Consider the following 13,559-nt stretch of genomic DNA (forward strand, 5'->3'; position numbering starts at 1 on the left):
TCATCAGAGACATTTGTGCCATTGTTAAATTGATAAAAAAAAAAGAATAACAGAAAAACATTATTTAATGACATAACTGATAGATTTGAAGACAGATGGAATAGAACTTCTTTAATACAAGGACTGTCGTAAGGAAGTTTCACCAGGACTGATATCCAAGACAGGTTGCTTAGAAGCAGATGGTGGTTTGAGACGTGAACAGAAGCAAATGGCCCATGGACCTAATAGGCCAAATAGGCCTCAAGTACTAAACTACTCTATAGTTTACAGAAAAGAAATTGTCACTGCATAAGGTCATTTTCTGCAATCTTAAAATACTGTTCATATATATACTACTACACAAACACCATGACCCCAAACCTCTTGCTTCCTGAAAAAAGAAATTTTATGATCGCAACACATTTGACCCCAGAGACATTGAAAAAAGGTCAAAGTCAATCATTTGAATAAATCTGGTAGTCCTTAATCCAATTATCTTAAAGCACCAATATCAACAGCCTGGGCCTTTAGGCTATTGAGAAAAAGTCATTTAAATGCTTTAAAACCTTTGACCACTGTAATATTGAAATGGGTCACGATCAATCATATGTTCAGATGTGGAAGCCCTTCATCCTAGCATGCTACAGGCCCAATATCAGTAAACTTGGCTTTTTGTTATCAAGAAGAAGTTGACCAAAGGAAGTTACAGATATTAGTAAAGCTGAAGTAAGTAAACATGTAACCCCTGACACGAGATTTGAAGTTAAGGTTACCAATGTAAACAAAATGCTTCCATTTTGAAAAAGACGAATACTTGAAAATACAGTTACACATAGATAAGAGGAGGTCATTGATAAAAGTTATGTCATACAAGAGGTCCATAGGACCTGTATTGCTCTGCAACTTTGCTTAATCTTAACTTTATGGAAAGCATTTAAAAGATGTAGATCTATTTCCAATGAAGCCCTGCCCCTGTCCGATGGGAATCAGTTTCATTCACTCCTGGACGCTTTAGGACAAAATTAAATTGTTCCTTAAAAATAGTGAAAATTACAATGAATCTGCTGTATTTCCCCAATTGTGTGTCCCATCTTTCCTGTCCCTGGGGGCCTGACACCAACATTTTATGCTAAAACGATTCCCTTCGCCCAAGGATGCTTCAGACCAAATTGGGGCAAAATTATGAAATACCAACAGAAAAAAGAATCTGAAGAATTTGCTCTTTTTCCCACTCTATACCCATTGTTTATACAAAACTGATTCCTTTTCACCATGGATACTTTGGACCAAACTTGGGCAAATCCAATCATTCCTACTTGAGAAGTGGATTTAAAAGAATTTTCTTTACTTCCCCTTTTGGGCCCCGTTTCTCCTGCTCTAAAGAAAAAGATTGATTTTAAAGAAATTAATTAATTTTCCCACCATTGGGCACTGCATCACAGGCCCTAGAAGCAAAGACTCAACTGTTTGTTCAAAATTTGTTCCACTTCCCCAAAGGATGCTTTGGACCAAATTTGGTTAAAATCCACTCAGTCATTCATGACTAGTTGCGACTTATAAGAAAAGTTGACCAACAACAGATGGACGAAGGACAGCAGTCCACTTTGACTTTCTGGCCAGGTGAGCTAATAACATGACTTATACACAGTGATATAAAAAGAAAGTCCAAAGTCGTGGTTTTTAAGATCATAATCTATGAAATCTCCAGTGATTTTACAAAATGTCAAGGTCACAGAAACAAAGGTTGAACATCAGATGACTTTTAAAATATGTGATTTCAAGAGAACAAACACAACATTAACTATTACAGGACTTCACATCATGACAAAGTCACCACTTCAGAGACCTGAAATACCATGTCAAGGTCATTTCCTGTAATGTAGGACTCACCAGTGCTGACACCTGTTGGTGTACAATTTCTTCTACAAGAAGAGCTGTGTCATTGAGAGGTTTCCTACAGTCACCAAACCCATGCCTGAAAAATATAATATGTGTATTTAAACATCAAATTCATGCCTAAAAAACACAATCATACATGTATTTAACCATCAAAACTGATTCCTTAACAGGATTATTAATCAAAAATATGTGTGTGGTGTGTGTGAGGGTGTGTGTGTGTGCGTGCGTGCGTGCGTGCATGCGTGCATGTGTGTGGGCATCTTCCTTCACTCATTATACCAACCATATTTGAAATATTTCCAATGGAAATTAAACAAATTATGCTCAAAAATCTAGTTTTCCTATATAAACTATAAAAAAATTTACTCCCTTCCCCACAGGGAAATGTGAGACCCTGGGGGTATGAAATTCACAACTTTGGTCAAGCACCTTAAGATGATTCCATTCATGAAGTGTATTTGATTCTACCATACCTTGGTCTTGAGAAGAAGGTTTTTTTAATTTAAGTCCATTTGACCCCTTTTGGCCCAACCCATCAGCCCCTTGGTGTCAATCAGGATCAATATGGGCATACCATCAAGCTGTCACTCTTCAGTCATACTTCTAACCGTGTTTGAAATATCTCCAATGGAAATTGAACTAGTTATGCTCAAAATCTAGTCTTCCAATATAAACTATAGAAAATTTTACCCCCTCCCCATGGGGAAATGCGAGACTCTGGGGTCATGAATTTCACAATTTTTATAAAGCACCTTAAGATGCTTTCATTCATGAAGAGTATTTGATTCTACCATATCTGGTATATAGAGAAGAAGGTTTAATAAAAAAAAAAAAAAAAAAGTCAATTTGACTCCTTTTGGCCCCGCCCCTCATGCCCCTGGGAGAGGGAGAGGACTGTATAATTCACAAATTTAGTTCATATTAAGCCAGGGAAGGTTTCTGCTAAATTTCATTGAAATCAGATTAGGGATTTTTTGAGAAGAAGTCGAAAATGTTAAATTGTTTATAGACATACAACGTCAGATGAAGGTGATAAGAATAGGTCACAATGAGACTTTGTCATAGTGTTACTCCCTAGCCCTGTATCTAGATATCTTTATATCACATAGAGATACTCCCTAGCCCTGTATCTAGATATCTTTGTATTTATATAAAGATATTCCCTAGCCCTGTACCTAGATATCTTTATATTTATATACAGATACTCTCTAGCCCTGTATCTAGGTATCCTTATATAGAGATACTCCCTAGCCCTGTATCTAGATATCTTTATATAGAGATACTTCCTTGCTCTGTATCTAGATATCTTTATATTTATATAGCGATACTCTCTAGCCCTGTATCTAGGTATCTTTATATAGTGTTACTCCCTAGCCCTGTATCTAGGTATCTTTATATTTATATAGAGATACTCTCTAGCCCTGTATCTAGGTATCCTTATATAGAGATACTCCCTAGCCCTGTATCTAGATATCTTTATATAGAGATACTTCCTTGCTCTGTATCTAGGTATCTTTATATTTATATAGTGTTACTCCCTAGCCCTGTATCTAGATATCTATAGAATTGTATCTGGACACTCTCTAGCCCTGTATCTAGATATCTTTATATTTATAGTGTTACTCCCTAGCCCTGTATCCAGATATCTATAGAATTGTATCTGGACACTCTCTAGCCCTGTATCTAGATATCTTTATATAGAGATACTTCCTTGCTCTGTATCTAGATATCTTTATATTTATATACTGTTACTCCCTAGCCCTGTATCCAGATATCTATAGAATTGTATCTGGACACTCTCTAGCCCTGTATCTAGATATCTTTATATTTATAGTGTTACTCCCTAGCCCTGTATCCAGATATCTATAGAATTGTATCTGGACACTCTCTAGCCCTGTATCTAGATATCTTTATATTTATAGTGTTACTCCCTAGCCCTGTATCCAGATATCTATAGAATTGTATCTGGACACTCTCTAGCCCTGTATCTAGATATCTTATATATTTATATAGATATCTATAGAATTGTATCTGGACACTCTCTAGCCCTGTATCTAGATATCTTTATATTTATAGTGTTACTCCCTAGCCCTGTATCCAGATATCTATAGAATTGTATCTGGACACTCTCTAGCCCTGTATCTAGATATCTTTATATTTATAGTGTTACTCCCTAGCCCTGTATCCAGATATCTATAGAATTGTATCTGGACACTCTCTAGCCCTGTATCTAGATATCTTTATATTTATATAGTGTTACTCCCTAGCCCTGTATCTAGGTATCTTTATATTTATATAGAGATACTCTCTAGCCCTGTATCTAGGTATCCTTATATAGAGATATAGCCCTGTATCTATATCTTTATATAGAGATACTTCCTTGCTCTGTATCTAGGTATCTTTATATTTATATAGTGTTACTCCCTATCTATAGAATTGTATCTGGACACTCTCTAGCCCTGTATCTAGATATCTAGCCCTGTATCCAGATATCTTTAGAATTGTATCTGGACACTCTCTAGCCCTGTATCTAGATATCTTTATATAGAGATACTTCCTTGCTCTGTAGAAATCTTTATATTTATATAGTGTTATCTGTTATATAGAGATTACTTCCTTGCCCTGTATCTAGATATCTTTATATTATATAGTGTTACTCCCTAGCCCTGTATCCAGATATCTATAGAATTGTATCTGGACACTCTCTAGCCCTGTATCTAGATATCTTTATATTTATATAGTGTTACTCCCTAGCCCTGTATCCAGATATCTATAGAATTGTATCTGGACACTCTCTAGCCCTGTATCTAGATATCTTTATATTTATATTTATAGAATTGTTACTCCTCTAGCCCTGTATCTAGATATCTTTATATTTATAGTGATAGCCCTGTATCCAGATATCTATAGAATTGTATCTGGACACTCTCTAGCCCTGTATCTAGATATCTTTATATTTATATAGTGTTACTCCCTAGCCCTGTATCTAGATATCTATAGAATTGTATCTGGACACTCTCTAGCCCTGTATCTAGATATCTTTATATAGAGATACTTCCTTGCTCTGTATCTAGGTATCTTTATATAGAGATACTTCCTTGCTCTGTATCTAGGTATCTTTATATAGAGATACTTCCTTGCTCTGTATCTAGATATCTTTATATTTATATAGTGTTACTCCCTAGCCCTGTATCCAGATATCTATAGAATTGTATCTGGACACTCTCTAGCCCTGTATCTAGATATCTTTATATTTATATAGTGTTACTCCCTAGCCTGTATCCAGATATCTATAGAATTGTATCTGGACACTCTCTAGCCTTGTATCGTTTGCTATTCATTCATAAACTCCCTGGCCACTTACATGTTTTGAGATACTCCCTAACCTTTAAAGAAGTAATAAGGATACTCATTTAAGCCATTAACCTTGATACTCCCTGGTCAGGTAGCTGAATAAGATTGCAGTTCTGCCTTCAGATCGAGCCATTTCTCAGCCGTGTTTCTGATTAGAGCCACTCCCTAGCCCGGGAGTGTGTGTAGTAGCTGTAACACTCCCACACCTACAGACTGTAGCTACCACATAACAACAAGCAGTGTGCTACAAACCTAACTCAGCATTCACAACAGTGACCCGGGCCTCAAATCCCCACCCCTGGGGGAGGCCACCTTCCCACTTAAGTTGAGAGCTGTAGCAACATAGCACTGAAGACCCTGCAGAATGCAGTATGAAGAGAGAAGCTATGCTGCTGGAAACAGGAGACTGAACTGACCATTCCTTGTGGAGAATGGACACAAAGGTAAGACAACAGCCCCAACCAGCCAATCATCCCCTCACACATCCAATCACATGTTCACAGTAAATCACTACCTTCGACAGCCAATCATCCCCTCAGATGGTCTCTGTTACCTCCCATACCTGTGGTGGCTTGGGGTGGTGATATTTGCATTCCCACTCACCACCCACACACACTCACACAGCTGATCTGGGGCATTACTTACAACCCTATCAAATGACTGACATTGTCACCCACAAAGGCATCCCTTATGCGTGTAGTGTTGTAGCCGCAAAGTTTCATCAGCTATTGATCTGTTCTTTTCAACTTAGTTGAACAAACTTTTACCTTGAAGATGAGAAAGGTATTTCAATACCTATCATGGAAATCTAGTCCACTGTATTACAGTTGTCAGGTATATTATATTCAACAGGTGTATTACAGTAGTCAGGGGGATTAAAGGCACATGTTTATCACTGCAGACAGGTAGTCAGGTGTCTAACAGTAGACAGGTGTATACCAGTAGACAGGTATATTACAGTAGACAGGTGTGTTACAGTAGACAGGTGTATTACAGTAGTCAGGTGTCTAACAGTAGACTGGTGTACAATAGTAGACAGGTGTATTACAGTAGACAGGTGTCTAACAGTAGACTGGTGTACAATAGTAGACAGGTGTACTACAGTAGACAGGTGTCTAACAGTAGACAGGTGTACTACAGTAGACAGGTGTATAAAAGTAGACAGGTGCACAACAGTAGACAGGTGTACTACAGAAGACAGGTGTATTACAGTAGACAGGTACATGACAGTAGACTGGTGTACAGTAGTAGACAGGTGTATTACAGTAGACAGGTGTACTACAGTAGACAGGTATCTAACAGAAGAAAGGTGTATTACATTAGACAGGTGTATAAAAGTAGACGTGTACAACAGTAGACAGGTACATGACGGTAGACTGGTGTACAACAGTAGACAGGTGTTTTACAGTAGACAGGTGTATTACAGTAGACAGGTGTATAACAGTAGACAGGTGTGCAACAGTAGACAGGTGTCTAACAGTAGACAGGAAGATGACAGTAGACAGGTGTATTACAAATGACAGGTGTATTACAGTAGACAGGTTTATTACAGTAGACAGGTGTCTAACAGTAGACAGGTGTATTACAATAGACAGGAGTATAACAGTAGACAGGTGTATTACAGTTGAGAGGTGTATTACAGTAGACAGGTGCATTACAGTAGACAGGTGCATTACAGTACATGGATACAATACAATAGACAGGTGTACTACAGCAGACAGGTGTATTACAGTAGAAAGGTGTATTACAGTAGACAGGTGTATTACAGTAGACAGGTATATTACAGTAGACATATGTATTACAGTCGACAGGTGTCTAACAGTAGACAGGTGTATTACAATAGACAGGTGTCTAACAGTAGACAGGTGTATTACAATTGACAGGTATATTACAGTAGACAGGTGTATTACAATAGACAGGTGTATTACAGTAGACAGGTTATTACAGTTGACAGGTGTATTACAGTAGACAGGTGTATTACAGTAGACAGGTGTATTACAGTAGACAGGTACAGTAGAGTAGACAGGTGTATTACAGTAGACAGGTATATGACAGTAGACAGGTATATTACAGTAGACATATGTATTACAGTAGACAGGTGTCTAACAGTAGACAGGTGTATTACAATAGACAGGTGTCTAACAGTAGACAAGTGTATTACAATTGACAGGTATATTACAGTAGACAGGTGTATTACAATAGACAGGTGTATTACAGTAGACAGGTTATTACAGTTGACAGGTATATTACAGTTGACAGGTATATTACAGTAGACAGATGTATTACAGTAGACAGGTGTATTACAGTAGACAGGTACAGTAGAGTAGACAGGTGTATTACAGTAGACAGGTATATGACAGTAGACAGGTATATTACAGTAGACAGGTGTCTAACAGTAGACAGTTGTATAATTGTAGACAGGTGTATTACAATAGACAGGTGTCTAACAGTAGACAGGTGTATAATTGTAGACAGGTGTATTACAGCAGACATGTGTATTACAGTAGACAGGTGTATTACAGTAGACAGGAGTCTAACAGTAGACAGGTGTATAACAGTAGACAGGTACATTACAGTAGACAGGTGTACAACAGTAGACAGGTGTCTAACATTTATCAGATATATCACATTATTTTTATCTAGACACCAATTATTGGTAAAATTAATATAGTTTTATAGTGGCGGTGTTATTTTTTTTATAATAAATCGAACTCTATGGTTGAAAACAAATTGATATAAATGATGAAACTGAAATTTCACAAAACTTATGTCACTTTATTAATATTATAAATTGAATATTAAAAGAAGAATAAGCAATGACTGTCTCCAATAAATCAAATAACTAATAATAATAAATATTGCAAATAATTTCAATATGAGTTACTTCCCTTGCATCGCAATTCTGAAGCATATGGAAAGGATTTCATGTAATATAGACAATTTAACTAAACTAAGAATCTAACAGAGAATACTTCTACAGATATATTCTCCTTACCTAAGTTTCATAACAAAGAGAGATACGGAGCAGATGGAGTAAAGAGACCAACAAACGAAAAGAACAGAAAACATTACAGGCCAAGGGCATGAGAATAATTAAGATGTTTGAATTACCTCCCTTAGACTATTTATTTCTCAGAAGTTTATTTTGATGGTTAACTTCTTGTTCCGGTCTAACCACAGGACATATTAAAAGGACGGTTTCCTTGTGATAGCAATGCAAAATCACACACCCACAAACAGGCAGGAAAACATTCCACTTCACTGTGCCCCTACATCAGTCAGCCTTATATAGCAAACTACACCACATAGCAAATTGCAAGTTTGATTAGAAAATTGCAATAGTATTAAATAATACATAAATGCTACCCCTCCCCCATATGGTAGAGGGCATTTAAATAAGTTTCAAAGTGAAATCATTGTTAGAGCCCATTTACTGTAGCAAGATTATATCTTATTGGCCAATACAGAAGAATTCACTATCTGCAGCCACTCCTTCACAACAAACCAAGCATGCCCCGGTCACCTTTCACCTTATCACCATGTGATTACAAGCCTTTCAAAATGCAAATAAAAAACAAAACCTTAATACTAATAATGTAGTGGAACCAATAAAACACTAAGAACAGAACTATTTAAATGTTTAAATTCTGAAAGTAGAATCAAGGTGTGGATAGTAGTGGCGGGCAAAAACAGGAAAACCACAAATATTTGGATCAGGAGTACACATGAGAACACATTATATGACTGTGAGAGAAAGTCATTGTGCCTTCAACAGTTGGTGAACTGCTATTCAAAATTATCATCAATTTGTCATTTTCTGTTCGATTGGAAGCTTAAAAAAAATTATAACGCACAAACCAGGATGAGCACTTACTGTGAGATTCTGTTCTTTCCTTTTGAAATATTTTTGAATGTACATGTGAGTCTGATGGAGGTGGCCCCCATGTGGTAACTACAGTATAGGGATATATATCACCACAGTTACGGAGGCTGTGTCTCTGGTTTCAACACTCCCACTCCTGTGTAGGGCATCCCTCTGGATTTATACACCTGTTCTTCATACCTCTGATTCGTTACAGGTAAGTTAACTACTAAAAGCACTTTTAACTCATTTTCTGCACAATGCTGTGAGTTACCTCAAGTTTAATCTCATGCCAAACAACTATAACATACCTCTACATTAGTGAATCATAGGCTTTTCTTACATCAGGAAACCTGATATTAACAGTACACCATCATAACATGTTATTCACTTAAGTCTCCTTAGAATTAATTTATTCATATCATACTGGATTTATTATGGTCAACTTTAATAACTTTTTATACGACACAAGTAGTTCTCAAACTTTTTCATTTAACTGACATAAAACTGGCCATCCCACTCCAGACATCTGTGGTCACAAATGTTTTGATTCTGTTTATTACATAACTCCTTACCAACATACAGTCTTGCTGATCTAGCAATTATACTAACTTTAATAATAGGGGATACATTTGTATATGTTGTAAATTGTTTAAAACAGAGAATATGTTTATATTTCTTATAAATTGTTTAAAACAGAGAATATGTTTATATTTCTTATAAATTGTTTAAAACAGAGAATATGTTTATATTTCTTATAAATTGTTTAAAACAGATAACATATTTTATATTTGTTATAAATTATTTAATAAAGGAGATAAGTTTTATATTTGTTATAAATTATTTAATAAAGGAGATAAGTTTTATATTTGTTATAAATTATTTAATAAAGGAGATAAGTTTTATATTTGTTATAAATTATTTAATAAAGGAGATAAGTTTTATATTTGTTATAAATTATTTAATAAAGGAGATAAGTTTTATATTTGTTATAAATTATTTAATAAAGGAGATAGGTTTTTTATTTGTTATAAATTATTTCATACAATTTTTTAATACATAGGATATATTTTCATATTTCTTATTTATTGTTTAATACAGAGAATATTTTTATCTTTTCCATATGTTTAATAAAGATACAATTTATATCTTTAATATAATGTTTTATATAGGAAATGAGATTTATATTTGTTATATGTCTAGATATATTTTGCACTTGTAATATATTGCTTGATAAAGAGACTATTTTTATATTTGTAACAAAATGTTTAATACAGGAGATGAGATTTATATTTATTATACATTGTTTAAAACATGGGTAATTTTTCTATTTGTTATATATTTCTTAATACAAAGGATATTATTGAACACTTTATTTAACACTTGTATATATTGTTTAATACAGAAAATATAATTTACATTTGTAATATACTGTTTAAAACAGAAGATATATTTACATTTGTAATATATTGTTTAAAACAGAGGATATATCTACATTTGTAATATATTGTTTAAAACAGAGGATATATCTACATTTGTAATATATTGTTTAAAACAGAAGATATATCTACATTTGTAATATATTGTTTAAAACAGAAGATATATCTACATTTGTAATATATTGTTTAAAACAGAGGATATATCTACATTTGTAATATATTGTTTAAAACAGAAGATAAAATTCACATTTGTAATATATTGTTTAATACAAAGGATATATTTACATTTGTAATATATTGTTTAATAATATATTGTTTAATACAGAAGGTATAATTACATTTGTAATATATTGTTTAATACAAAGGATATATTTACATTTGTAATATATTGTTTAAAACAGAAGGTATAATCACATTTGTAATATATTGTTTAATACAGAAAACAGAATTTACTTTTGTAATATACTGTTTAAAACAGAAGGTATAATTACATTTGTAATATATTGTTTAATACAAAGGATATATTTACATTTGTAATATATTGTTTAATACAGAGGATATAAGATATTTGTTACATTTTCAGTGTTGTCAACATGTGTTAAATGGATATTAAACCTTACAGATAAAACACATACAATTCTAGTTCTAAAACATTTTTGTGATTTTTGTTTTCATTTTGATTTGTTTTTTTTTTCTGTTGTATTTTCACATTAGATATTTACCTAGTTATAGATCTGATAACACAAAGTCCACCAGTTGATACATATTATTCACATCTTTACTTCTATGGCTCCCTTTATTTGGTATATGTATTTCTGTGTCTTTAAATAACATTTTTTTCATTGTTAACAAAATAACATTATCTGCTTAAAACTGAATTAAAAGGTAAAATAGAATTATCCAATTTTATGCATCAAAATCTATTGATCTCCCTGCTTTTTGCATAAGAAGCTAGCACACAAATACTGAACTGCTGACTCAGCTATCAGGAGTGTGGTAACCATGAATACAGGCGTCATGTTGATATCATGTGACCAGTATGTTTCTAAAGGGTAACATACCAAACTGGTATCATGTGACCAGTACAATTGTCAGGGGTAACATACTACACTGTTAACATGTGACCAGTGTGGTTGTCAGGGTAACATACTACACTGTTAACATGTGACCAGTGTGGTTGTCAGGGTAACATACTACACTGTTAACATGTGACCAGTGTGGTTGTCAGGGTAACATACTACACTGTTAACATGTGACCAGTGTGTTTGTCAGGGAAATAATAAATCACAAGAAAGTATGGCTGTCAGGGGTAACATCACGTGACCAATACTGTTGGCAGTGTAACATATCAAACTGGTATCATGTGACCAGCATGGTTGTCAGGGTATCAAACCATACTAATATCATGTGATATATATGGTTATCAGGGGTAAATACAACATTGGTATCATGTGACCATACTGTAAAAAATGTGAATCCTATACTCATAGAGTTTCTGGAAATACTTCAATTTTACATTGTATGACCCAAAGTTTTCAGCAAAGGACTTGTGAAACTTATGAACAGTAATTAGGTTCTAGAAATGTTGCTTAGATCATCACCAGCAGCATCAGTGATTCAGAAAAACCCCTGTCTACAGATAATGGACGATTCACCTCTATAACTCCAGTCTTCAGTAACTATTTAAAGTTTTCGGTAAGAATTGTATCTGTCTACAGAACAATGATTCACCTCTATAACTCCAGTCTTCAGTAACTATTTAAAGTTTTCGGTAAGAATTGTATCTGTCTACAGAACAATGATTCACCTCTATAACTCCAGTCTTCAGTAACTATTTAAAGTTTTCAGTAAGAATTGTATCTGTCTACAGAACAATGATTCACCTCTGTAACTCCAGTCTTCAGTAACTATTTAAAGTTTTCAGTAAGAATTGTTTCTGTCTACAGAACAATGATTCACCTCTATAACTCCAGTCTTCAGTAACTATTTAAAGTTTTCGGTAAGAATTGTTTCTGTCTACAGAACAATGATTCACCCTATAACTCCAGTCTTCAGTAACTATTTAAAGTTTTCAGTCTTACAGAACAATGTAACTCCAGTCTTCAGTAACTATTTAAAGTTTTCGATAAGAATTGTATCTGTCTACAGAACAATGATTCACCTCTATAACTCCAGTCTTCAGTAACTATTTAAAGTTTTCGGTAAGAATTGTATCTGTCTACAGAACAATGATTCACCTCTATAACTCCAGTCTTCAGTAACTATTTAAAGTTTTCGGTAAGAATTGTATCTGTCTACAGAACAATGATTCACCTCTATAACTCCAGTCTTCAGTAACTATTTAAGGTTTTCGGTAAGAATTGTTTCTGTCTACAGAACAATGATTCACCTCTGTAACTCGAGGTTTCAGTAACTATTTAAGGTTTTTGGTAAGAATTGTTTCTGTCTACAGAACAATGATTCACCTCTGTAACTCGAGGTTTCAGTAACTATTTAAAGTTTTCGGTAAGAATTGTTTCTGTCTACAGAACAATGATTCACCTCTGTAACTCGAGGTTTCAGTAACTATTTAAAGTTTTCAGTAAGAATTGTTTCTGTCTACAGAACAATGATTCACCTCTGTAACTCGAGGTTTCAGTAACTATTTAAGGTTTTTGGTAAGAATTGTTTCTGTCTACAGAACAATGATTCACCTCTATAACTCCAGTCTTCAGTAACTATTTAAGGTTTTTGGTAAGAATTGTTTCTGTCTACAGAACAATGATTCACCTCTGTAACTCGAGGTTTCAGTAACTATTTAAGGTTTTTGGTAAGAATTGTTTCTGTCTACAGAACAATGATTCACCTCTGTAACTCGAGGTTTCAGTAACTATTTAAGGTTTTTGGTAAGAATTGTTTCTGTCTACAGAACAATGATTCACCTCTGTAACTCGAGGTTTCAGTAACTATTTAAGGTTTTTGGTAAGAATTGTTTCTGTCTACAGAACAATGATTCACCTCTGTAACTCGAGGTTTCAGTAACTATT

The 13,559-nt window shown here is 34.2% G+C and overlaps 2 protein-coding genes across 2 annotated transcripts in view; one reads left to right on the top strand and one right to left on the bottom strand.

The window, feature by feature from the left end:
- Nucleotides 1-13,559, bottom strand: part of LOC132543771 (transcription initiation protein SPT3 homolog) — an 81,621-nt gene that overhangs the window by 18,236 nt on the left and 49,826 nt on the right. The window contains exon 3 of the mRNA XM_060207292.1: nucleotides 1,870-1,954. Coding sequence (XP_060063275.1) covers nucleotides 1,870-1,954 — 85 coding nt within the window. The remainder of the gene's footprint in view (nucleotides 1-1,869; nucleotides 1,955-13,559) is intronic.
- LOC132543769 (runt-related transcription factor 1-like) overlaps nucleotides 9,092-13,559 on the top strand; it is a 78,967-nt gene continuing 74,499 nt past the window's right edge. The window contains exon 1 of the mRNA XM_060207291.1: nucleotides 9,092-9,311. The gene's annotated coding sequence lies outside the window, so the exon portion shown is untranslated. The remainder of the gene's footprint in view (nucleotides 9,312-13,559) is intronic.

The sequence above is a fragment of the Ylistrum balloti genome, unplaced genomic scaffold (assembly GCF_031769215.1).
Source record: "Ylistrum balloti isolate Yb309-2 unplaced genomic scaffold, AGI_CSIRO_Ybal_v1 Utg369764, whole genome shotgun sequence".
In the NCBI taxonomy this organism is placed as follows: Eukaryota; Metazoa; Mollusca; class Bivalvia; order Pectinida; family Pectinidae; genus Ylistrum; species Ylistrum balloti.